The 25,030-nt window shown below is 33.7% G+C and overlaps 2 protein-coding genes and 1 long non-coding RNA gene across 3 annotated transcripts; all 3 read right to left on the bottom strand.

The window, feature by feature from the left end:
* Nucleotides 1-780: 780 nt before the first annotated feature.
* LOC114753203 (cationic amino acid transporter 1-like) lies at nt 781-6,355 on the bottom strand. The gene is made up of 3 exons (XM_028941864.1): nt 5,881-6,355; nt 2,265-3,220; nt 781-1,513 (listed from the first exon to the last, which is right to left on the bottom strand). The coding sequence occupies exons 1-3, from the start codon at nt 6,302-6,304 to the stop codon at nt 1,103-1,105; spliced, it is 1,791 nt and encodes a 596-aa protein (XP_028797697.1). The 5' UTR covers nt 6,305-6,355; the 3' UTR covers nt 781-1,102.
* Nucleotides 6,356-10,813: 4,458 nt separating this feature from the next.
* Nucleotides 10,814-14,481, bottom strand: LOC114753193 (cationic amino acid transporter 1-like). The gene is made up of 3 exons (XM_028941851.1): nt 14,082-14,481; nt 11,745-12,700; nt 10,814-11,242 (listed from the first exon to the last, which is right to left on the bottom strand). Exons 1-3 carry the CDS (start codon nt 14,341-14,343, stop codon nt 10,814-10,816), a joined length of 1,647 nt encoding a protein of 548 aa, XP_028797684.1. The 5' UTR covers nt 14,344-14,481.
* Nucleotides 14,482-18,037: 3,556 nt separating this feature from the next.
* On the bottom strand, nt 18,038-24,594 carry LOC114753204 (uncharacterized). The gene is made up of 3 exons (XR_003740977.1): nt 24,528-24,594; nt 18,693-18,797; nt 18,038-18,523 (listed from the first exon to the last, which is right to left on the bottom strand). It is a non-coding gene; the product is annotated as an uncharacterized LOC114753204 (long non-coding RNA).
* Nucleotides 24,595-25,030: the final 436 nt, after the last annotated feature.

The raw sequence follows: 25,030 nt of genomic DNA, 5'->3' as shown, positions 1-25,030 counted from the left end.
TGGTTATTTTGTATGTCTTACACTTTTTCTTCTTTAAATATATGAATGACGGTCAATGCGTCAAGCTAAAGAATATAAATTCAAATACATTAATAATAATAATATACTACTTCCGGTCCTTAATATAAGACTCTATTTGACTTTTATTTTGATCCTAAATATAAAACCTCAATCCACTTTATCTCTCATATTTATATATTTTGTTTCCAAAGTAGTCCTTCTAACAATGATAGTTCTAGTCAATATACTTGATTAGTAAGGATATTTTAGGAAAGACAACACCTATGTAGGACAAATAACTAATTCAATTTACTTCCTTAATCTCCTCAAATTAATCAACTGGCTCTTATAATTAGGACCGGAGGTAGTATAATACCACCCCAGTCCTTAATATAAGACTTTATTTGACTTTTATTTTGGTTCTAAATATAATATCTCAATCCATTTTGTCTATCATATTTATGCATTTTTTTTAAGGTAGTCTTTTTAATAAGAATAATTCTAGTCAATACATTTGATTATTAAGGATATTTTAAGAAAGACAACACCTATCTATTACAAATAACTAACTTGACTTATTTTCTTAATCTTCTCAAATTAGTCAACTAGCTCTTATAATTAGGACCAGATGTAATAATAGCTCAAGTGGTAGCAATAGAGTAGAGCGTAAATAGAGATCTAAAAATGAAAATTTTCAGATTAAATTAACAAGCACTAATAATAGTTGTACGAATCATTTACAAGAGGAAACATTGGCCAATAAAAAAAAACGAGAAGTAGTTTACAACAAGAAACGTTTGGCCTAAGAATTTTCACACAAAATCTAGACCAACAGCCCCAAAAACTGCACAACAAATTCATTTAAAACAACAACATCACAAGAAGCAAAATAGACAGACTACTATCTAATCATCAATCATTTGGAAAAGCTTAAAAAGCAAAAACACTAATCTCTCCCTGGAGAGAGAATGAGAGAAGGGATTTTTTTTTTTTTTCCGGCGAACCAAATAACATCGAAGAGAATTCCTGACCTATTATAAGACATTGTTCAGATAAATCCATAACCTATTATATCCATATATATATATATATATATATATATCTACATCTTTGGCCCTGGTTGTGCTCCTTCTTCCATGACCATATCAGAAGAAGCAATCTTATTCTTCTCAAGCTCTTTGGCAGTGTCATAAGAAGCATGCAAGCCAAACAGGACGTAGTAAACCAAAAGAAATGCCGTCCATATCCCAAACCTTATGAACGATTTTTTGTCAATGGAGCCTAGCAGGAAGACGTTGATGGCAATTGATAAAGATGGAAGCCATGGCACCAGAGGCACCCCCCAGTGCTTCGGCTGCTTCGCCTGTGGAACAAACATGCACAGCCCCATCGTGCCCACCAGCCAGATCGGCACCGCCACCGCGTACCCGATCCAGCCGTCGCTACTCGCCCAGTAGCCGGAAATGGCGCCGGAGGATCCCAGAATTAGCACTAGGCACACTATGAGCTTTATCTGCAAAAAGCATCCGGGTTTGTACATGTCAGAGTTAATATGTATATGCAACAATAGATACAACTCAGATTCATGAACTTAGAACCTTTATACAAATCATATATTCCCAAACAAGAAAATACTATAATGTATATATACCTCAACTCACTTTTTAACATATTTAACTTCACTATTACATATTGAGATTTTATACTCCAAAAGAAACCTAGTTGTAAACACGTTAAAGAGTTTTTAGAATTTTTTAAAAACTCACACTATTAAAGTGCTCGTTTGGCATCACTTAATTTATAAGCACATTTTATATTCCTTTAACAATAAGAGCAATGTGTAAGGTAAAACTTTGTATCTGAAAAAGATTTAAATAGATTTTATTATATTTTTAATATTTAAAGGTATATTTTATTCATTGATAATTTTTTTAAAAAAATTATTTTAATTACCAAAATTAAAAATAATTATATAGTTTTGGCAATCTAAATAAGATCTACATGATCTTCTTCTTCTTCTTTTTGGCCAGAACATGATCTTCTTCTTGAAGATCCCATAGCAATATGAAGGAAAATAAAGTCCGTACTCAGTGGACTGTACACGAAAGGTGAGGAAAACACACATGCTAGTTGTTATACTGCTGTTATAAACATTGAAGGTAAAATTAAATCAAAATATTATAAAGATCCATATATATATATATATATATATATATCTCTTAATTCACATCTAAAGAATTTTCGTAAAAGTAATGGCACATTACCTGGTTTGCTTTCGTCGTCACTCCAGTTGAGTAATATCGTCGAACAAGAAGGCCTATAGCGACGAGCATGAAGATGAACAGTGTAGAAATTGACAATAGATTCGACAGAATCTCCAGCTTCGTGAAGAAAGCAATCACCGCAGTCGCTACTATCATAGAGATCGTCGCATTCACCGGCGTTCCCAGCTTAGCGTCTACGTGAGCGAACCATGGCGGCATCATGTGGGTTCGAGCTATATGCGTCAAGTACCGAGCTTGGCCCACGGTGCCCACCAGCAGCACCGTCGTCATGCCCTTCAACGCCCCGGCGGCGACTATGTACTTCGCCCAATCCATCCCCACCGCGCTGAAGGCAACGGAGAACGGTGCATCAGCATCAATTTCTTTGAACGGTTGCATGAGACAGAGGGTAATGGCTAGCAAACAGTAAGCTCCGGTGGTTATCACCATGGAGCCGACGAGTCCGATGGGGATATCTCTGGCGGGGTTCTTGGTCTCTTCCGCCATGGTGGAGACAGCGTCGAAGCCAACGTAGGCGAAGAAGAGGACGGCGGAGGCCACGAAGATACCACGTGGGCCGTAGGGGACGAAGGGGTGGTAGTTCTTAGTGTCAGCTTTCACGAGTCCGGCGATGATGATAAAGATGATAACGGCCATGTGGAAGACGGAGGCGATATAGTTGAAGCGAGAGGAGGCTTTGGTGCTGAAGACGGCGAGGATGCAGATGACGGCTAGAACAACGACGGCGATGGGATCGAGGTGGCCATAGTCCGAGCCCATGCTGTGAACAACAATCCGAAAGTCGTCGGAGCCTCTGTTGCATAGGGTGGCAAAGTAGGAGGTCCATGATCGGGCCACGGCAGCGCCGCCGATCACATACTCGAGAAGGATGTTTCCGGCGGCTATGAATGCCACAAAGTCGCCTAGCTCTACCCTTAAGTACGCAAACGATCCACCTGGGAGAGAAATATTATAAATATATATATTACTTTGAATCTAATCGAAAATTACCAGAACAAAGAATCTGGATCTGAACTATCAAACAATCCAACAAATAAAAAAATACCAAGTTATTCAAACAAAATTGTAAAAATGGGACGAAAATTTAGTAGAAACCTAATAGAGTGAAGAATAAGTTAGAATATTAATATTATGTAGGCTAATTTAGACTATTTGAATTAACATTTTTTGGTAGTTACACTACTACGTAGAGGTTGTCCCAATAGAAGGGTTATTAACTTGACTAGATTAGTGTAAGTCAGCAACCTCATAAGTGGAATATTACTATAGTTAATTAGGGGATGCGAATTTTATAATTATAATATCACGTTTGAGAATTTAAAAAAATTTAAAAAAATTCAGGAACATGACGAATAAAGACTTTGACGCATTGGTTTTGACATGGAACAGTGCGTTGATTTCAAAAACAAGAGGCGATGACGTGAATATAAAGAACAAGGACATCATTCTCATGTCACTCTCTTACAAAGTTGAATAAAAATTAATAAAGAATAATATAAATACAATCAAAAAGTCTACATCCACAGCATTTCGTTAAGGGAACGTTTGCTGTTATATTTAATATATTTAAATATATTTGTTATTAAAACATGTCATTCATTTTAAAACAGAACAGAAGAAGAAGAAGAGTCCTAGTTTTAAGTCAAGTGTGAACTTAAAGAACTAAATAAAATCGTAATTTCACCTCCATTTTGAAAAGGAGCAATATATATAATAAAGATAATTCAAATCCCGTGAAGTCAGTCTGGTCAAACATAGCAATCACTCAGCTCAGATATTTTCCCAAAACGTAGACATTTTGCATATATATTTTCCCAAAACAAAGACTTTTCAATTTTCATGTTCACACACATACTCGCATATAATATATATATATTTGGCCAAATAAAGACCCTTTTTTTTTGCCAGCCATATTCCTCCAAACTTAAATATAGATGTATATTTTAAGTTTGAATATAAAACTCTAGTCATTCATTTTATCAATCAGCTTGTATAAAAGAGTACCACTCTGATCCTAATTGTCACTTGTAGGAGGGAATTTCGCTCCTTTTTATTTATCACTTGTACTATTTTTAATGCATCATTTCCAATTCCGTTCCTATTAATTATTAATTAATGGAGACAAATATGAAGGTAAAGGCCGAAGAGAGGATGAACGAGAAAAAATATACTGACAATTTAATAAAGATAAAAATAAAAGATTTTATGTATTTAATGATCTTCTTCTTATGTGAGAAACTATTATAAATAATAATTAAAAAGGACTAGAGCGGTAGTTTACTATGTAAAAAATTAAGGAAAGTATTTTAAAAAAATCAATACATGTTTCTTACCGATAACTTATTTAACTAATTTTATTAATATATGTAAATTAATTATCTAATAACAACAATGGTTGGAGGGAGTAAATAATAATAATAATAATAATAACGATGACGACGACGACGACTTCACGCCAGCACCAGCTGTAAAGCATCCGTAAGTCAACACATCGGTTTCCGTTGACCAAAAAATAAATAAATAAAAAACCACATGCATAGACCCACAAGTTTTGCCGAGCTTGCTTCTAAAATTGTCTACAAAATCAACGTTTTAATTAGTGGAATAAATTGAATTTATCATTTTTGTCAAATTTCATTTTAATACTACACATACCATTTAAATACTGTAACAACCATATAATTTCGTCAATATAGAATCAACTTCTTTAAATACAGGAAAAAAGGTCAAATTTTTAATCAACATAGCCACTTAATTAAATTGATTTTTTTTGACAATCATTAATTTTAATGTGAAGTCACAATTAAAATAGTATCACAGTCTGTCCTGACCTAATAGTCCTTTACTCAAGTGTTATAAAATTTCAACATCTATATAGTTAATTATTGGGGCATCTCTACAGTCTTATCCACTGTATTCGAATAATATATATACATATATTGCCATCAAAATAAAATAAAATATATATGTTCGTGTGTGTCTAAAATATTCTTTACTTACATCTCACTGGCAGATTGCACATGTTGTCTTGTAAGAATGATAATATTATTTCAGCAGAAAAATAAAATTTGTGCATCGATTTGGTGAATTGATAAAAGAAAACCATTAATTAAGAGTTTATAATGCATAACTCAAAAGCAATTAATAAGCACTACAAAGTTTGACAATTTTAATAGGGAAGCATGAACAATTCGAAGTACTAAGCATATTTCTCTGTGTAATAGTTCAGCACGTCAATCAATAATATATAATTTATAAGAAACTATTTTATTTATAAAGCATCAATAAAATAAACTCCATCCATTGCACAAGCAATAAAAATATGAATTATATATGTAGGCACGCAACAAAAATTACTTTCTGCTGTTTCTACTCAATTAAAGATCTGAAAATTTTAAAGGGAAAATTATGTACGTACGATTAAAAAAAATCCATACTTACTGAATTTTAATTCCCTTTTTTTTTCTGGTAAAAAAATTCCTTTTTTGGTGTACGGCGGTAATAATTTCCAATTTTAAACGGAAGACATTAAAATTTAAAATTAATTAATCAAAACTTTAATTTCTCATTGAAGATGTATTGAACGGATTATTACCTGCGACCGGAATTTCTACGGCGAATTCGGTGTAACAGAAGACGGAAAGCAGCGCCGAGACGCCGGAGACAACATAAGAGAGCACCACCGCCGGGCCGGCCTCCTCCTTGGCCTCAAGGCCCGTCAGCACGAATATTCCGGCGCCGATGACAGCTCCGACGCCGAACCACATGAGATCCCACCAAGTGAGAGTCTTCTTCATCTCGCCCTGGCTCTGAGACTTGACCTCAACGAGCTCCGTTTGGTCCATGGAACGGGTCATAACCCGATTCTTGAACCTAAACGGAGTATCCAAAAGCGCCCTCCCATAGTTGCCCCAGCTCCGAAACGACTCCTCAGGTAGGAAGTCGTTTTTGCGAAACGTACATCCCCTCCTCCGTAACCCGCCGTGGTCAACGACAAAGCTGTTGCCGTCCTTCACCATTGTGCCGCTGCACCTCACAGAAAACGACCGTCGTTCAGACTTCAGAGGAAACTATGGGATTTTGTTTTGTTGACCAAAAAACTATGGGATTTTGAAGTGATAGAAACGCGCTATTTATAGTAAGAATGAACCGCATAGCCGTGTCTACACTGTGACAGCGATTTTTTCTAACAAAATAAAAAAAAATATATTAAGAAGAATATTAATTACAATTATTCGCCGAAATTATTGATTTTTCAAATTATGTATAATTGCATCCGTGTCCCACTTCTGTTGCCCCTTCCCATTTCTATGGCTGTATTCCTATTTTATTTTTAATTTTTTTGACAACATATAGTGTACTATATACATGGATATAATTAAGGAAAACTAATTACACAATTTAAATGACTGTTTAATTCTTTTATTGTGATTAATATTGTAATCAATGTATTAAACTGCATTTTAGTATGTACTTTTATAAACTATAAACCTCAAAATTCATTCAGTCATTCAATATATGTATGAGTAAATGTACCTAGCCAGTATTTCTCACCTGCGAAATGTACTTAGCCAGTATTATAACAAGTATTAGAAATAGCAAAAGTAGCTATGTTATTGGAAACAACTTAATTAAAAATAGGAAAACGTGTTAACTTTATGAATTGAACAAATTTAAAGGATAGTTTATAATATGATTTTATTTTAAATTTAATATATAAAATGGGAAGAAACAATTAATTCTCCTTTTTTAAGAAAGGAATTAACTCTTTTTATATTTTTTTCCTGTGCCACCGACAATGACAAATTAGGCAGGAATGGGCATATTATTGAACAGAATCTGCTTGCACACTATTTGTTTATGGAATTACAAGAGTACTTTGTTATTCCTCCAATCTTAAATTTGTTCTGAATGAAAGACCATAATCTAACATGTCTATTAAATTTATAATTTATTCTCTTAATTATTTTTTTTACTAATCAGTTGTACTTAGTGAAGGGATTTTATTAGATGTAGTTTCTAATGGAAATTATTAAATGGACTATTTAAGAAATCAATACATATTTTTCTTGCAAATAATTAACTAAATTTGTTTTAATTTGTACAAACTAAGCTAGTTATATCTGTATTACCTCTTACATTTAATTTGTATGAGAAGAGTATCAGTTATATACTAACTTAATCAATTTTCTTAATCTACTCAAATTATTCAACTAATTTTTGTATCAAGGACTGAATGTGGTATATTGTATCTTTTCTTTATACATTGTAATTACCGGCCATTGGGTATTATATAAAGACGCTTAAAATGCATATAAGATTTATTACAAAAAGCATTGCTTATGGGCTATGGCCTTATTGCTATAAATAAATAACGTAGTTTAATTTATTACACATTCCATTCTCTGTATGGGTAATGCATCTAGTCAATATTATAATTAGAAGTACTCCTCCGGTCTTTAATATAAGACCCAATTTTGAGTTAGTTTTGGTCCTAAATATAAGACACATCTCTCATATTTATCAATTTTCTCTAAATTACCCCTATGGATACTCTCTCAATAATAATCAAGTAGATGAGGGAAAAGGGATATTAAGAAAGATGATTATGGTGTTTTAGAAAAAATGTGTCACTTTTTTTATAATTAACTAACTTACCTAACTTCCTTAATCTAATCAAATTAGTTAAATGGGTCTTATATTAAAGATTGGAGGAGTATTAAAAATGCCAAAAATGGTGCTGTTGGATGAAGCTTGTTTAAAATTATTTAACCACACGATTTTTACTGAAACAGTTTGGTGGATTTAGTTTTTATTCTGATTTTTGTCTGTTTGAAATTTAAATTATAACAAAAAAAAAAGAAACAACTAATTATACTTCTTCAGCGAAAAAGTAATTCTAAAAAAATGTTTATATTTTTCATGCAGCCATGAACAGGCGGAAAATAAAGTGGGGTCGTTGGCAAGGGTTCCGATAGTCGCCGAGCAGGTCTCCGACCACCGTCTGACAACAACAGCGGCAGCTCTCTGATGAGGGCATTTGTGGTAAACAGCAAATTTCCATTGCAATTAAATTGACTTTTACCACATCATTGTCTCAATTACCTCATTGAAACGGTTTTTTTTATTTAAATTTCGTAAATTGCTTATTTTCTGGTTGTTTGCTTTGTATTGTTCTAGTACTGTTTCAGTTTAACTCTTAACGACTTGAACAAGTGGTGGTGTATTTCATTCCGTTTTTTCGTGGATAAAATCTCGATCCTTTTGGTGAAAACAAATTACCTCATTAAAATATGGGCAAAATCAAACTTTTAATCTCTTCCTTCTCTTCCCGTTTACATTTTTTGTTATAATTAATAATTAGGAAAAATGGCAAAAAAGACCATTGAAATAGAAAAATTGCATACAGGGTTTGGTTTGTAAAAATTGTTGTCAAAATCCATGTTAATGTTGTTATGGGTCCTTGTTTACAATTTTTCCATTTTAGTTTTTTTTTGGCTATTTTTCCTAATAATTAACGATTAATAATAGTTCCTGTCTTTGTTTTACCATTCAAGGAAAAAGATCAAGATAGTTGAAATTAATTAGAGGGAAGGAACGGATCTCTTCACTTTTCTTCCTTTCCATTTTCATGAACGTTTTATCTCAACCATTAAGATTAAAATTTGAATGGTCCAGATTTTATATTTTTAAAAAATTATGAATAAAATATTTATTATTATTGTTTTAAAATTATTATGACTAAAATTTATTAGTTTCAATTTTATGGTTGGGCCGGTTGGGATGAGAAGTAGACAAGAATGAAGGGAAATGGAAATGGAGAGGCCTGACCTCTTTTACGAGACGTAATCAGGATTTAATTATCAAGAAAGTTGAAAACTTGAAACTTGAAAAACATAGATAGTAATAGTAGAATAAAATTTGCATAAATTTGAAAAGGACGAAGACAAATATACTACTTAAGTATCTTTACCAAAAAAAAATATATTCATTCTGTTTTTAATATAGAATCTAATCGTTAAGTTGATTTTAATTTTAAACATAAGATCTATTTATCATATTTATCAATTTTTTCTAAAATACTTCCATTAATATTCCTTCAACTATAATCAAGTAGGAGAGGGAGCTAAGAAGGATATTAATAATGATTATAGTGTTTTAGGAAAAACATGTCATATTTTTTTATAATTAGCTAACTTACCTAATTTTTTTAATCTAATTAAATTAATTAAATAGGACATATTAAGCACAAGAGGAGTATTACTTAAGTATTTATACAATACTAAAAAAAGTTTTTGCAAGACCACTGCCAGCAGTCCCCTTCCAACCTACCAAAAAAGGAGTCAGCCTATGGTGTTCCATTTTCTATATGCCCCATGGTGGTGGGGCATGTATAAATATATATATATATATATATATATATCCCCATGTTCACTATATATAAATACTTTCTTATGCTAGAATTTTTTTAAAAATAGCTCCCGCATAAAATATACGAGAGACAAGCCAATGTAACTTCACAATCTAATAAAATTCACAGATTACCCTAAAGAAAATATCAAAATAGTGTAATAGAAAAAAAGTGAAGCAAATGAAGAAAGAAAGTTCTTCAGAGGCGGTGAGAAGGGATAAATGATCACATGCACCTTGCGTAATGGGAGTGAAGCTTGGAGACTACGGAAAGTAAAAAAGAGAAGCACGGGAACAACAATAATGTCATCTCTGGTTTTTAATATAAGAGCTAATTAACTAATTTAAATAGATTAAGAAAATTTATCAAGTTATTTATTTGTAATAAATAAGTATTTTTTTTAATGCACTTGCCAATAATGTGCATTAGTTGAAACTGTCATTTAATAAAATTTTTAATATATGTAATTATTACAAGAACTATTTTAAAAAAAACGGATAAATATGATAGTCAAAATGGGTTGGAGTTTTATATTTGTGATCAAATTAAAAGTCAAACTAACTCTTATATTAGGGACTGAAGGTTTATATTCAGAGTTCCCCACGCATTATTAACAATATTGCTTTATTAATTAGCAAGTGATGTTGACTAAATTTACATATCTGTGTGCTCCAGCACGTACCCCATGAACCCAAAATCTTACGGATATAGGAGCCACCTTCCGAACCCCTCCACCGTCGGCAAGTGAGCTCAGAAGCCACCCCCACGCGGTGGTGAACGAGCAGCGTGAGAGGAGGAAAGACGCTAATCGAATATAGAATTAAAGTCTAACACTTTTATATAAATCAACGAATTATTTATAAAAAAAAAAAAAGAAGCAAATTTTGTACTAAGTCACAGCAGCAGAGTTAGTAGAAGAAGAAGAAAAGCTCTAAGACTCCTCCTCAAACTAGAATTGCCAAAAAGAACCAAAAAAAGAAAAAGAATCCTAAAAAACTGCACTTACGTACACTTTAGCATGAAAAGAATGGTTTAGAATCACAGAAATTAACTCAATTCTAAGTACAAATTAAAAAAAAAAAATCCAATCTACCTATCCATAGCTCATCATATATATTTACACATGTGAAGCTGGGTGTGTTGGAGAAGCCACACCTTCTTCCATGACGACATCATCGTTGGCAGAAGTAGTGTTATTCTTCTCAAGCTCTTTGGCAGTGTCATAAGAAGCATGCAAGCCAAACAGGACGTAGTAGGCCAAAAGCAATGCCGTCCATATCCCGAACCTTATGAACGAGTCTTTGTCAATGGAGCCTAGCAGGAAGACGTTGATGGCGATTGATAAAGATGGAAGCCATGGCACCAGTGGCACTCCCCAGTGCTTCGGCTGCTTCGCCTGTGGAACAAACAGCCACATCCCCGCCGTGCCGACCACCCAGAATGGCACCGCCACCACGTAGCCTACCCACCCGTCGCTGGTCGCCCAGTATCCGGAAATGGCGGCTGAGGATCCCAGAATTAGGACCAGGCACCCTATGAGCTTCTTCTATAAAAAGTAATATGGTAGTACAGATCAAATAAGAAGATGATCACTTAGATTCATGAAGTTAAGTTCATTATATAGTCATATTACCCAAAAAGAATAATACTAACTTTGGTCCTAATTATAAGAGCTAGTTGACCTATGAGGAGATTGAAAAAATAAATTAAGGTAGTTATTTGTGATAAATAAATGTTGTCTTTTCTAAAATATCCTTACTAATCAAATGTATTGGCCATAGCTACTATTATTAAAAGGACTACCTTAGGAAAAAAATACATAAATATGAGAGACAAAGTGGATTGGGGTCTTAAATTTATAATCAAAATAAAAGTCAAACGATGTCTTATATTAATGATCGGAGCTAGTATTATACAAAAAAAAAAGACTTTTTAATTAAAAAATAAGATTTAAAAACAATTTAAGTAGAAGAAACAAACATCAAATTAAATTTAAACAATGTCAAAATTCACATCAAATAATTTTACAAAAGCAACGGCAACATTACCTGGTTTGCTTTCGTGGTCACACCACTGGAGTAGTATCGTCGAACAAGAAGCCCCACAGCGACAAGCATGAAGATGAACAGTGTAGAAATCGACAACAGATTCGACAGAATCTCCAACTCCGTGAAGAAAGCTATCACGGCCGACACTGCGAGCATAGTTATTGTTGCATTCACCGGCGTCCCTAGCTTGGCGTCCACGTGAGCGAACCACGGCGGCATCATGTGGGTACGAGCTATATGCGTCAAGTACCGAGCCTGGCCCACGGCGCTCACCAGCATCACCGTCGTCATGCCCTTCAATGCTCCGATAGCCACTACGTACTTCGCCCAGTCCATCCCCACGGCGCTGAAGGCGACGGAGAACGGTGCGTTTACATCAATTTCGGTGTAGGGTTGCATAAGACAGAGGGTCATGGCTAGTAAGCAGTAAGCTCCGGTGGTTATCACCATGGAGCCGACGAGTCCTATGGGGATGTCTCTGGCAGGGTCCTTGGTCTCTTCGGCCATGGTAGAGACGGCGTCGAAGCCGACGTAGGCGAAGAAGAGGACGGCGGAGGCCACGAAGATGCCGCGTGGACCGTAGGGGACGAAGGGGTGGTAGTTGCTAGGGTTGGCTTTGATGAGACCGGCGATAATGATGAAGACGATGATGGCTATGTGGATGACGGTGGCGACATAGTTGAAGCGAGAGGAGGCTTTGGTGCTGAAAACGGCGAGGACGCAGATGATGGCAAGAACGACGACGGCGATGGGATCAAGGTGGCCGTAGCTGGGGTTCATGCCGTGAACGATTATGCGAAAGTCGTCAGAGCCTCTGTTGCAGAGGGTGGCGAAATAGGAGGTCCATGATCGAGCCACGGCGGCGCTGCTGACTGTGTACTCGAGAAGGATGTTTCCGGCGGCTATGAAGGCCACAAAGTCGCCTAGCTCTACCCTTAGGTAGGCAAATGATCCACCTGGGAGGAAAAACCAATATATTGCTTTGAACTTAATTAAAAATTAACAGGGTTCTCTGCGAACCGAAGAATATGAACAAATTAAAAAAAACCTATATTTAAATAAATTAAATCAATATTTTAAAAAATAATGATATACTTTAAATATGAATGATATATTAATAGGAAAAATTTATTATAAAATAAAATCTTGTAAAAAATTTATATATCTAATTTGATTAGCAACATTTATATGTTTCATTTTTTTTTGCCAAAGTATATGCTTAATTTATAATTTATAATATTAGAATACACACATTTGTTTCTCATTTCTCCATTATTTTTCATTTCTCAATGCTGTTAGTTATAGATAAATATAAGTAAATCATAAATTTAAAACATTAACTAGTTTTAAAAAATTAACAAAAAAATGTTATGGAATACACACTAGTTTGACAACTTTTTTGTTTTTGTTTTTTGTAAGTATGGGCAATTACGAGGAGAGTTTCTTCATCTAAATCAACACATCAAAATAATATATGATTTATAAAAAATAACCTACTTATTGATATGAATAGGATAACCTCCATGCGTATGTGAGTTTATATGTGTGTAGACACACACACACATTATATACACACACATGTATATATATATTATGTATATGTATATTGTATATTGTATATTGTATTCAATACAAATTCACAGTACTGAAATGTTGAATATATGAGCTAATTGATGATTGAATTTGATCCTAAATATAACATTACAATCCATTTTATTTTTTATGTTTATCATTTTTTTTACTAAACTAGTAATTTAGCTAGCATATAAAATAATATATAATTTTATATAGTATTTCAATGAGATTATTTCATTTTTTTATAATTAATTAATTTATCTAATTTTTCAAACTACACGAAACCTTAATTAATTAAGGATTGGAGGGAGTATTTTTTTCCTGCATGGGAGAACAAATAACATACAAATACAGATTAACATCAATTATTTATGCGCTCTGGCCAAAAATCAATTTATGCACATGTTCACTCAAACGTTGATTCCCAGTAGATCATTAGTTTTGCAATTTTAAATGAACAGATTAAATTAATTAATTACCTTTTTTTTGGACCAAACTACCTTTTTTTTTTTCAATTACTTCACCCGACAGCCCCTGTGTCACGGAAAACTCAATAGGCTTGGACTAATCCTGTTCGGCCGTCGTAGGACCCTAAGGGCGGCTAGCCTACCACCAAGTATTTAATACTACTGCATAATTAAAACTTGAACTCAAGACCCTTGGTTAACCTAGGATGGCCCCTTACTAGTTGACCTAAACGCTTGGTGGTAAATTACCTAATTTAATAGTAAAAGATATCGAACGAATCAAAGAATCAGTTACCTGCGACGGGAATTTCGACGGCAAACTCGGTGTAACAGAAGACTGAGAGTAAGGCGGAGACGCCGGAGACAGCATAAGAGATTATCACCGCCGGGCCGGCCTTCTCCCTAGCCTCAAGGCCAGTGAGCACGAATATTCCGGCCCCGATGACTGCTCCGACGCCGAACCACATTAAGTCCCACCAATTGAGCGTCTTCTTCATCTCGCCCTGGCTTCTAGACTTCATATCGACGAGCTCGGTTTTATCCATGGACCGGGTCATGAACCGATCCTTCAACCGAAACGGAGTGTCCAAGAGCGCCCTCCCGTAGTTTCCCAAGCTCCGGAACGACTCCTCCGGGAGGAAGTCGTTTTTACGAAATGTACATCCCCTCCTCCGTAGACCAACGTCGTCCACGGTGACATCATTGCCGTCGTTTACCATTTTGCTGCTGAAAGCGGAGAGAATAGATCGTAATATGAGAGTGTGGTGGGTGCAATTGGATAGATTAAGTATAGATCCGAATAACAGTATATAATAAAATTTGCGGTATTCTCTAACTGATTTTTTTAAAGAATTTAAAGGAAAAATATGATTAAAAATGAAAATTAGTTCCTAGTATTACTTTTACAAGAAAATAAAAATTATAAAAAATAAAATGTTTAAATTAAATATTTCAGTATACATATAGGCTATAGAGAAAGGAGAGGAAAAAAAAGGAAAAATACACAAACCTTCTATTTCATAAACGTGATGTTAAATATTATTGTAATGCAGAAGTTGTGATGAAAAAAATTTGATTTTAAATTATCCTGATTTTTAAATTGGAGAGTGGAGACAAACAAGATGCCAAAAAAATAGAAATATATATGCTGAAGTATATATTTAATCTTTTAATTTTGTATAAAATTTTAATTTAATCCTTAATTTTAAAAAAAAAATTTAACCCTTTAACTATAAAATTGTTAATTTTAGATAATATTTTTTATAATAACTATCATTATTTTAAAAATTAAACTTAATATTGTAGTAATTTAAATTTTTTCTTAACATGTTTTTTTAACGATTTTAAGTTTAAATAATTAAAAATATACCCGTTTTAATTAAAGGACTAAACAAAAAGTTTGTATAAAATTGAATGATTAAAAATATTTTTTTTGAACATATAATAATATGATAAGAAAAAGTTACATAAAAAATGGAAGGGATTTGAAGATTAGAAATTAAAAATTTGAAAATTAAGATTACAATGGAAGTTATTATAACAGAAAGAAAGAAGTTGGGGAAATAAGAGAAATTTTTTGAAAACTTTTAATTAAAATATAAAATATATAATTTAAATTTTCATATGCGTGAAGTGGAAATCACATTTTTCATAAACTACTATATGAGAAGATACACTCGGATCGAATAGAGGCAGCCATTTGGTTTAACCAAATATAATCACATGGCTCCAACTAGACTATCATATACACTCTCAAATACGATGGAATCACCCTTTTTAAGAAAAGTATAGATTTAAATAATGATCTACAATATGATTGCAATAATGTTTAACTAATTTTTAAAAATATTAAGAAAAGGTCTAACATGAATTAGTTATTTCTTCAATAACATTTCCAAGTCATCGCCACTATTATCATTGCGCTGATAAAAATATTCCTTTTTATAAAATAAAATGACTTAAAATAAATAATGCTATAGGGCATAAATAGTCAAGTTAAAAAAATATATATTACACAAATTTAAAAAATACTACCTCCGGTCCTAAATATAAGAATTCATTAATTAATTTAAGTGGATTAATGAAATAAGTTAAGTTAGTTATTTGTGATAAATAGGTGTTGTCTTTCCTAACATATATTTGCTAATCAAGATTGTTGGCTATAATTACTATTATTAGAAGGACTATCTTACAAAAAATAGATAAATATGAAAGACAAAATAGATTGAGGTCTTATATTTAAGACTAAAATAAAATCAAACGAGATTTTATATTAAAGATCAAAGGTAATAGTCAGGTGGACTTAGAAACAATTTTGGCACATAAAGGATCCCATCAAGATAGAAATAAGGAAATCTGGAGGTGCCAGCTATCTTGTTAGAATGGATTAAAATGGATTATTGTTAACATGAAGACACAGGAGTAGGGGCCGCTATAAAATAACACTATACAATGAGATTGTATTATCCTCTAACTAAATTTTGAAAATAAAAAATAAAAAATAAAAAATAAAAAACATAATATTTAATTATCTATTCAATTTCATTTACAAAGTCAAATTTTTACTTTTACATTTCACGCTTCTTTTACATTTATATATATAGTTAGAATACGCAGATGATTAAAAAAAATAATATTTACACTAAAATAGCATCACGAATACGAATGTTGTACTTGCATTTTTTTTCTCGAATCGTAATTGGTTCTTACAATCCAAAAAGAGTGTGTGTGTGTGTGTGTGTGAGTGTGTGTGTATTTTGTGTGGGGCTCAAATGAAAACTACCCCTAATGTTTCCCATAACTTTCCTCTTTTTATAGGTGGTTTTCTAATAATTCCCCACTTCTATTATGAATGTGGGTGCTTAGATATGTAAGAAAAAACTTAATTCAACTTAAAGCCTTTATTTAAATAAAATGATATATATTATTACAAATTTTATATATTAAATATATAAAATTTGTCCACCACCATTACATCTATATATTATAATAAAGTCTGTTTCAAAAATTATATATATCATAAATATATTAATTTTGATCCTCAAGTATCTTTAATAGAATTTTATAATTCGGTTTAACTTAGGATATTAATTTTTTTCATATGACATCGCCCAAAGATCTTATATTTCAAAATAAATTTTCTAAAGATTTCAAATCCTAAATTATGTTATGAATATAATAATATGTTTATGGATGTCCATATATCTTCCATTATCTCCTATATCTCCTATAATCTCTAATATCTTCCATTATCTCTATATCCCACAATTATTTTCTCATTATTATGTAATCTGTAGATTCTATCAGATATAAAACCGTGTGTATAAATAGAATTCATGTATCATATATTGAGTACAATTGAATAAAATGAGAAACACTCTCTCTTGTTGATACTCTCTTCTTCTTTATTATTCTTCTCTATTTCTTTTTTATTTATAACAAATTATATATAATATAATACTATTATTTCATCTTAAATCAAACTTCAAAATAATAAGAAGGTATTATTTCACCATAAACAATCTTTTGGGACTATATTAGTGTGGATTCAAAATGTCCCTACTCTTCTTAGATTTTCCTGTTTGGGTGAAAATCAAATTATAGCTTTAAAAGTAATTTTAAGATATACGAAATAAATATGTAAAAAAAAAATTTTACCTCGAGTGAAAACATTTTTATAAATGTTTTCATGGGTTGTCAACCCCCACCCCCCAAAAGCACGTGCTTGCTCAGTTCTGATTTATTGACCCGGACATCTGGATTGCCCATGTTTTGTCACTTAATAGTTTCCATGTTTTCTCTTTCGTGCGAACTACATGCACAAGTCTCCATTGCATTCTCAGCTTTCCTTCATCGTGCCGTGAGATTCAGCATTGGATGGCGCCTACTAAAACCCTAAGGTGGATTTTTAAAAACTTAATGCCAACTTATTAGGTATAGGCAACTAAGCTTTCCAGAGCTCTGCCATATCAACAAATGGTTCAGGGTTATCATCATCCACGAGCACATTTGGAGGAGCTCAAGTTTGATGTTGGACTCTTCATGTTTGCTATGTCTTGGTCATTAATAAATGTATGAAGAAAACACAGAGCATAAATGAAACCGAACCCAATTCTCTTCATCTTATAATTTCGGTAGCGAAAGAACCATTGCCATATCAACAAAATAAGGCAACAAATATGGCCATAAGGAAGCAGATGCCATAACATAAAATCAGAAAACGCAATATCATCAATATTTGCCTCACGAATCTAAACTCAAATGCACAGTAACCAGAAACAGAACATCAATTTTTGTTCCATGTCAGCCCTACTGAAGAACATTTTTGCATGCGCCCAAGATGAGACCTTCCACATTATTTATACAACATAATCTAGTGACAACAAAATTTCAGTCGTTAAAGAACTAAATTGCATTGACATGTTTGCAAAATTACACACCACTTTGAGAGGCATAAAGAAATGGAAGGGAAGGACACGCATAAAATAAATATATTTCATAGTTTTGACGAACAAGAAATGCTAAGGTAAGTGTTTCAGTATCTATCTAACTAGGGCCACTGATTAATCCTTGTGTGCATCTCATTCCAAGGCAAGGGCATCATCAAGTTCTGAGCTCGTGTTATAGAAGGATTCCATCTTTTCTGTTCAGGTCTTCCAAGTTTATGCTTGCCTCCAGTCCCGTGCTTAGTAAATCAACCATGGCAAGAATATCAGATTTCAAGGAGGCTGCTAATGCCTAGAAGTCCAACAGAAAAAAAGAGGCAGATAATCATGAATTAGTTTCTTTGAAGTGGCAGAACCCAAGAAATTCGGCAGTAAAAATTTGGGAGAATTATATATTAATATGGAAAATTTTTCATCAGGAATGGTAATTCTCCCTTTTCTTCCACAATTCGATAGTATACCTTCCTGTCCTCTTCTTTTTGGTGCTTTATAACTTCCAAAGGCCACTCAGATACAAGCTTCTGAAGTTCGTCCTTCATGCCTGACTTTTTAGCATCAGGCAGAGTCTGCCAAGCAAAAACTCCAATAGTGTCAAAAGAAAGACGTGAAATAAATAACAAGTTATCCAACAATTGAATCAAACACAACCACCATCTTAGCAGAGTAAGCAAAACAAGCAAAACAAAACATCTGAAGGAACAAAATTTAAGGGACCGTTTGGATTGCACTCCAAACCTTGGTTTGGAGGCCCAAACCAAGGTTTGGCCAAAATGTCATCCAAACGGTCATGCAAATTTGGAAAACCAAGGTTCTGATAAAACCATGGTTTCAACGGTTGAAACCATGGTTTGGCGAGCAGCACAATTTTTCTGCTTTTCGGATATTTGCTGAAAGGTGCGGGTGGGTCCCTCCACAAATGACCAAAGGCTCCATTATTGCTCTGAATAATTCACTCCTCTCGTTCACACCTCCAGTTCTCCCGTCGGTCCTCGCACCCCACGCAACACCATCCTTCACAGTCTGCACCACGGTCTTCGTCTCCTCCTTCACAGAACCAGTCGCCGCCGGTGAAGAAGTCGGCGTGTAGCCACGGTTTGAAGAAGTCGCCGCCGGTGAGAGAAATCGCAGCTCCATGGTTGAAGAAGATTGTAGCTATTTCTGGCGCTTAGGTTCGGTGTGAAGCATTTGGCTGTGGTCGCCGGTCGGTGTTCCCTGGTTCAGATCCGTCGCTCAGGTAAGGTAGCTCAGATCCGCAATTTTCTTCTTCTCCATAGCCCCTGTTTCTTGCTCTGTAATCGGCGTGTTGCGAGCTGGACCTTCTGGTTCTGGGTCTTCTTCTGCCTTCAATGAAACCGAAATCGTTGATGCTGGGTTTAGGAATCGTTTGTCGTTGATGCTTGCTGGGTTTAGGAATCGTGAGCTTGCCATGAGAGTTTGACCCGTTAATTATCCGTTCGGAATCGTTGATGCTTGCTGGAAAAATTCTGATTTGTCGTTGATGCTTGCTGGAAAAATTCTGATTTGAACATTGATGTTGTTTAATCGGCTGTTTGTCGTTGATGCTTGCTGGAAAAATTCTTATTTGTCGTTGATGCTTGTTGGAAAAATTCTGATTTGAACATTGATGTTGTTCGGCCGTTTGTCGTTGATGCTTGCTGGAAACTTGCCATGACCCGTTGAATGTCCGTTCGGATAAATTCTGATCTGAATTAATCTTGCTTATTAATATTAGGTTGGTTTATGCGTGGCATAGGACAGAAATTATTCGGTTGGTTTGAGCCTGATATATGGTATTTTCGGTTGGTTTATAATGTCTGAATTTTTTTTTTGGTTCTGAGATATGTTTATCTTATGCACAAATATACCAAATGCAAATCTTTGTGTTAAATGTTTGAATCATGGTAACAAAAATGTTCAACATTTATAAGTTTTGTCGCATCACGGTTTGTCGCCTGACTGTAGTGAATTTTTTTTTTCAGTGCTGGCTTGAGGTGTTTGGTTGGTGCTGATTTTTCTTCATTGATAGTTGTGGCTGACGTTTTGGTTTCATTGGTGGGTTAATTTTCATTCATGGATTCATTTGTGTAGCTTGGTTTATCTGATTTCGGTTTGCTTCCTTTGTTGAAACCGAAACATCGTGCTACTCTCAAGGATGGTCTTTGCTTTCGGGGCCAGAGGATCAGTTTTCGGTTCATATAGTTTGACTAGTTTTTTTAGAGATATATTTGTAATCCTTATGTTTTATTTTTTGTAATCCTGTTCTAAACAAAATTATAGGATGTTGTATTTGTGGTAATCAAATTTAATTTATTTAATTTTTTTTTCTTGTCATTAAAGGAATGGGAACATAGTTTCATTTTATGTTGGATTAAAAAAATTAATTACATGTTATAAAAACATAGAATGAATTTCTTTTTGTTTGAAATAAAAATGAAGGAAAGAAAAATGTTAATATGGTATTCATAGTTGATTTGGGTAACAATGACACTTGTTATTTCAATTGATTTTGAGTTGATTAACCTGTGATGACTGAAGAGCTGTAATTGTGCTATAGCATAATGCCTAAGAATACGGTGAAAGCTTCCTGGGACCTACGAACCACGAAAGTGTTTATTGATCTATGCATTGAACTTGTGCAACAAGGGGAAAGAAAAGGTACTAGCTTAACAAAGAAAGCTTGGGATATTCTGGCTGATAAATTTACTGCCAAAACTGGAAGAGTGTATGAAAAAGCTCAATTTAAGAATAAATATGATTCCCTAAGAAAGGAGTGGCAGACATGGGATAGGCTGCTTCGTGAGACGGGATTGGAATGGGATACTGAAAGGAATACTGTCAGTGCAACTGATGATTGGTGGGAGAGAAAAATAAGGGTAATTATTGAACCTTTTGATCTTACATTTTTCTCTACTTGTTAATGTTTTGTGTATATTTACTGTTTTTGGAATATTTTATGATATTATTGGTGTCTAATGTGCAGGAAGTTCCAAACTACAAAAAATTCAGAGAAAGAGGACTTCAATTTAGGGATCAATTGACTCAACTATTTGGAAGTGTGGCTGCAACTGGACCACAAGCATGGGCACCTTCTTCCATGACACTTCCAAGTGAAGGAACACCGAATGAAGATTTGGAAGAAGGGTCCGGAGACAGTGATGAAATTTTAGGTGCACCAACTGGTATAAGTGGGGAATTTAACACAGTGAACTTCAATGATAATAGTGGAGGTAGTGGAGGCAACACTGAATTGAGGCAGGATACCAGTGGTGGGGGTACAAGCAGAGGTAGGAGTCGACCTAGTAGCTCACTGGGGGTCAGAAGGAAGAGTGAAGTCAAGAAGAAACGCACATCTCCCTCTATGAAAATAGCGGATGCAATTAGCAAGATTGTTGAAACAAATATTTCTGAGGCCGAGCGTGGAAATGAGGTAATTTCACGAGCAGAAGCGAGAAGGTTGGAAGAAGAAGCGCGTGCTTATGAGATTTCAATTAGGGGAGTCCTGTCTCACCTGAAAACAGTTCCTGAAGTTGTCAGTGATCCTGATTTCTTTAGACGGTGCACACAACTCCTTATGGAACGGCAGGATGCACGAGAAATGTATGCAGCTCTGAAGGATCAGAAGGAACAACTTCTACCCATTTTAGAGCATTTTACTAGGGATTTATGACTTGTTTATTATATTAGACAGTTCCATATGTGTATGTTTTATGTGACCAGTGGATTGTTATATGAATCAGACAACTCTGTAACTTTTATAAATGTTTCGTAATTTCTACGTAGGAATTCTAAACTTTATGTGTATGTGCACAGGATAAAACGAATATGGATGATGAAATTAAACATGTGGAAGAGCATGCTAAGGGACGGAAAAAAAGAGTTAACAAAGTTGCAGCATTGGTTGGTGCATACGCTACTTTGAACTTGTGTAAGGACCCTCGGCATACAAGTGCTTATACAGGCTGCATATGGGTAAGGGATGTTTTAGATGGCAACTCCAGTCGTTGTTATAACATGTTTAGGATGGAACGGGATGTGTTCTTAAGTCTGGTGGAACAATTACAACAACATGGTCTAGAAGAAACTAAAAATATAGGGATACATGAATCAGTTGCAATGTTTTTACATACTGTTGGGCATGCACTTAGTAGCAGAATGCAGCAAGAAAGATTTCAACATTCAGGGGAGACAATTAGTAGACATTTTCATAATGTCCTAATGGCATGCTGTAGACTTGCCATGTCTAATATCAAACCAAAAGATCCAACATTCCGGCATGTTCATACAAAAATTCGGTTTGATAAATACTGGCCTTTTTTTAAACATGCTATTGGAGCAATTGATGGCACACATGTTTCCTGCGTTGTCAGTGCAACAGATCAAACTAAATTTATCTCTAGGAAAGGAACAGTGTCACAAAATGTCATGGCGGTTTGTGATTGGGACATGTGTTTTACTTTTGTCTTGGCCGGATGGGAAGGTAGTGCACATGATGCTCGGATATTTGATCATGCCCTCACAACTCCTTCAATGAACTTTCCCCATCCACCTGAAGGTATTTTTTTTATTTTCTATATTTTTTTTATATTTAGCTTAACAATAGAAACATAATTTACAATAATTTCATTTTTTATATAGGAAAATATTATTTGGTGGATGCTGGATACCCAACACCGAATGGATATCTCGGCCCATACAGACGGGAGCGTTACCATTTGCCTGATTTTCGAAGGACATCTGGGTTTGAAAATGACAATGAGATCTTTAATTATTTCCATTCAAGTTTAAGGAGTACAATTGAAAGAACTTTCGGAGTTTGGAAAAAAAAATTCGCAATCTTACAAAACATGCCATCTTATGATTTTGAAACACAAGTTAAAATCGTTTGTGCAACGATGGCTATACATAATTTTATTAGAATGACATCTATTACTGATCCTGGATTCGTTCAGTTGGAAGAAGAAGGTACTTATGCAGAAGATGATGATAATGGGGTTAGATTTTCACGTATACATTCATCAATTCAATCTTCATCTTACATGGCTCAGGTTCGTGACAGCATAAGAGACGAACTTGTTAATTCAATACGAGGATAGTAGTCATGTCTTATTTATTTCCTTTTATCATAGATTGTAATATGTAGTTAAAAACAAAACCTATTACAAATGCTTTGTATCGATGCATCATCTTAATGATTATGACACTTCTTTATTTATATTTCTCTTATTAATATTATGCCTTATATTCTCAAGCTAATTATTACTTACTTGAATAATTAATAAATTATTTTAAGTCGTGTTTATTCTATTTTATCAAACAATATCATCCCATTTTATGTTTATAATCTTCATGAAAAATACATGACTTTCTGTTTGCAACAAAATAATTCTTCTCCTCTAAAAATATTTTTCACTCTTATATTTTATGAATATATATGTGTGGTGACAATTAATTAATTAATTGTATTAAACATCAGAGGTTATTATACATGTAGTATGTTATTACAAAAAAGTAGTTGTGAAAAAATGTTATGGGATTTCACGTTTACAATCTTTAAACCAAATTAATATTTTTCTGTTATAAAAAATCATTTTTCTATAAACATATTTAATATTATGTTTTATAAATATATGTACAACTTTAATATGTAATTAATATTATATTATCTTATTATATTATAATTTGTTAGTAAAAAAATTTCATTAACAATTTATTTCTTCAAATCAAAATAAATCATAAAATCTATCCTTTATATAATTATCATATTAACTTATACCCTTTTTGGTAATTTCCACATGTAAAAAGCACTTCTGGTAATAACTATCCAAACACTCTCACTTCTCAGAATCACTTTTTCTCAGAATCTATTCTCACAGAATCTATTCTCCAGAATCACTTTTCCAAAACACGGTTTGAAGTCATCCAAACACACTAAATCTGCAAATCCAGACCTCGGCTATAACACACATGATAGCTCACACCCCACAAACTCAATTAACGATCAGTCAAGAATAATGGTATCCCAAAAGCCAAATTCCAAGTAAAACAGAAAAAAATATCTTCACTCTGTTGTTGCCAGAATCAATTTAGCTTTAGTGCCTTTGGAAAAAAATATATATTTGTGTTACAGCTTGAGACATTTTCTCTTATTCTTGTTTGAAAATATATTTGTTACCTTTATTTTCTTTTGTTGAAATTATTTGTTTTTTCAACCAAAAAAAAAAAAACAGAAATTATTTGTTTCACTTCATCAGGTAAAACAACACATTGCATTAGAAAATAGGCAACGCCAAGCATACCTCATTTAGGGCCTGAATGACGGTTGCTGCCTCATTAGGTTTATGTTCCAACAGAAGACCCTGCACAATCATAAATATGAACTTAGTTCAAATTGTTACATTGTTTAGAAATCATACATGCTAAACAAATGTCAGCACTGAGCTAAGTTCTTGGCAACTTATATGAGGAAAAGGTGAATTTTTGCAAGACTAGCCAAATTAACCATAATTAAAATAATAAATTGCAAGACAAATAACATATCCCTCCCATAAAACATGTCCAACTACAAAACCCTCCCTCTATTTTTGAAAATTGACACTCCCATGCCCTGAAATCAAAAGATGCGCTACATTAATATTACCTGAATCAAAATACCTGTGCATCTATTATTTGTAAAACACAATTATTAGTGACAAAGATTCACTGGGATCCAACACAAGAAAGTTCCAGTGTGATAAAATGCATAGTAGACACAGCATTTAAACTGAATAACCACATTTTACCAAAAAACAACTAATAATTC

The sequence above is a fragment of the Neltuma alba genome, unplaced genomic scaffold (assembly GCF_004799145.2).
Source record: "Neltuma alba isolate B1F8T4 unplaced genomic scaffold, ASM479914v2 tig00007765_pilon, whole genome shotgun sequence".
In the NCBI taxonomy this organism is placed as follows: domain Eukaryota; kingdom Viridiplantae; phylum Streptophyta; class Magnoliopsida; order Fabales; family Fabaceae; genus Neltuma; species Neltuma alba.
The sequence above is the reverse complement of the archived record's forward strand: the minus strand, read 5'-3'. Positions and strand labels throughout refer to the sequence as shown.